Source organism: Callorhinus ursinus, unplaced genomic scaffold (genome assembly GCF_003265705.2).
Source record: "Callorhinus ursinus isolate GAN/ISIS: 27379988/994484 unplaced genomic scaffold, GSC_fseal_2.0 scaffold1110, whole genome shotgun sequence".
NCBI lineage: Eukaryota > Metazoa > Chordata > Mammalia > Carnivora > Otariidae > Callorhinus > Callorhinus ursinus.
The window spans coordinates 10,804-13,160 of NW_027398165.1; the positions used below are offsets into that span (position 1 = coordinate 10,804).

Genomic DNA, 2,357 nt, shown 5'->3' on the forward strand with positions numbered 1-2,357 from the left:
AGGAGTTGCGCCGCGGCAGTCTGAGCATGCTGGGGGCAGGGCCGGCTCAGAGGATCCTCCCCCCCCCCCCCCCCCCCCCCCCCCATGCGGGTGCCTGTTCGCCGAGCCCGAGGGGCACTAAGGGGGCGGAACTTCAGAAGCGAGCAGAGCACGGATTGGGTACAGAAAAAAACGTACGGGGTCTCTAGGGCTGTTTGGTGGGAACCAATCACGAGTCAAGAGGCATTACCAGGGCTGTGTTTGCGCAGGCGTTCTGGGGTATTCCCAGTTGCAATGCGCACGAAGGGGTGAAGCGTTGTAAGGAAGCGCTTTGTCCTTCTGTGCCTCGTGAGGAGGGTGGGAGGATCCAAGACGGGGTCTGAGGCGGATGGTGGGCGAGCCGTGAGGGCTGTACACGAAGGCACAGGTGCTGTGGGCATTGTGGTGGGGGCGCCGGGTGGTCCTGGTGAACCCCGTGACCCTGGTGACCCCAGCGACCCCGAAGGCCTGGGCAGTCCCGGAAGTCCCGGCACGGAGGGAGAGGCAGGCGCCGCTTCTGCTGGCGTGCCCCCGATGGAGCAGGCCCCCCACGCGCCAGGGCCTGATGGAGCTGCAGCACCGGCGGCTGGAGGTCCTGGGGGCCAACCGCTCCAGATGTATCCTCTTCGTGGAGCCCCTGTGGGCTGGACGGCACGGGGAGGGGCTGGAGGTGGTTTGATGGGGGACACAGGCAAGCGGGGTTGAAAGGGGAGCAGGAGGGCACTCTGGACGCCTGGAGGGTATCGGCGAGGGGTGGGCCTGTGCTGACAGAGGGTGGTGGTGGCGGCGTGGGGGAAAACCAGCCTGAGGGGGATGAGGCGGTGGCGGCGGTGCTGTCCCGGGGCGGGGAGGGGGGGCCCGATGTGTATAGGGTGGGAGGCGCTGGACAGCCTGAGGGTCAGCCTGGCGGGGAAAGACAGGCCTCATGGAGGAGGAGGCCCGTGGCAGAGGCAAGATTGATACCGTGGATGGTTCCTTAACCATATACCTCCCCAGCGCCCTCACTGTACCTTTCCCATCGCCCGTGGAGGCGGAGATTGCCCACTGGTTCCTGACTTCACATGCTGAACCCCGAGGGCCAGTTCGGCAGGAGCTCGATGTGAACGGCAGCGTCCTGACTGTGTTAGTTCTAGAATATGGTCAGGGGAGAGGGTGGTGGCAAGTGGCCAGGGACGATGTGAGTTCAGGAGGAGCTGTAATGGAAACCGGGAAGGATTAAGCGTAAGGGAGGAGTGTGATGCTCTAGGACTGTTGGCTGTGTGAAGGGGCAGATGGGGGAACGTACCCCTCCGCCCCTCTGACTTGAATTTTACTTTTTCTTCCCTGTTAGCCGATTGACTGCTGAGGACCCTGGCCAACTCCAAATGTCCATCACCTCCTGTCTTGACCAGGTTTCCCGGGTGACTCGGACCATGCAGCGCGTTGTGCCTCCCTTTTTTGCTAAGCCGCAGCAGGATAAAGGGGGCTAAACCCAACTGCCTGTCCCGTTCGAGGCACCTCGCTAGGGCACTGATGCCTGCAGTGGTTGCCACTTTATGACTAGGGCCTAATCTTTTGCCTGTACTGGCCCGTGGGTGCTTGGGATTCATGTGTTTTGTTTGGTAGTTAAATGTTTAATAAATACAGAAAATAAAACAGCTGCTATTCTGTGTCTGAGTTTAATTTTAGCTTCTCCACCTCCTAATACTCTTGCCTCTGTTCTCACGTTGGAGGGGAGGTTCTGGGATTCAGATATTCAAGTAGTACAAGGCAACTGAAGACAATTTAGGAAATGGGAGAAATAATCGTGTCCTGTTATTCAGCACGAACTACTGTCAGCTACTAAGGAATATTTCCTTAGTTTTATAGTTGTACTTACACATTGATGTAGAACATCAGCATACTAAGTAAGATCTTGTGCCTTACTGGCCTTGGTTCACATCTGTGAAGAAAAGTGCTGGGACAATCGGTTAAGTGGGCCCCACTCCACCCTCTATACTCACCTATCATCTAAGACCTCATTCCCTGAGGTTCCCTGGGATTTCCAGGGCTCCTTCCTTTGTGTGGCTCTCTCTTGCATCATCTCTCCCCAGGATTTTTCCAGTTTATTATGCTGCTGCTTTCTTCCCTAAAGTCATGACAAGGGCCCTTGAGGAAAACAAAAAGGGGAAGTGGTCTCCCTCAGGTGGGGAGGAGAGATGAAGTAGATTATTCCCCGCCTTCCCCTGAAAGATGCCCTTATTTAATTAACAGCACAGTGGGGCTGCTTACGAGGCACCAGAGTGGCCGAGGAGGGGAATGGGCGAGGCCCCCGTGCAAGAGGTGAGTCTCTGGGAGGGAGAGAGGAGGAACAAAGTGTT

At 57.4% G+C, this 2,357-nt stretch overlaps 1 protein-coding gene across 1 annotated transcript; it reads left to right on the forward strand.

Moving 5' to 3' along the window:
* Positions 1-262: 262 nt before the first annotated feature.
* On the forward strand, positions 263-1,655 carry LOC112818256 (EKC/KEOPS complex subunit LAGE3-like). The gene is made up of 3 exons (XM_025865435.2): positions 263-635; positions 1,015-1,140; positions 1,349-1,655. Exons 1-3 carry the CDS (start codon positions 553-555, stop codon positions 1,485-1,487), a joined length of 348 nt encoding a protein of 115 aa, XP_025721220.1. The 5' UTR covers positions 263-552; the 3' UTR covers positions 1,488-1,655.
* Positions 1,656-2,357: the final 702 nt, after the last annotated feature.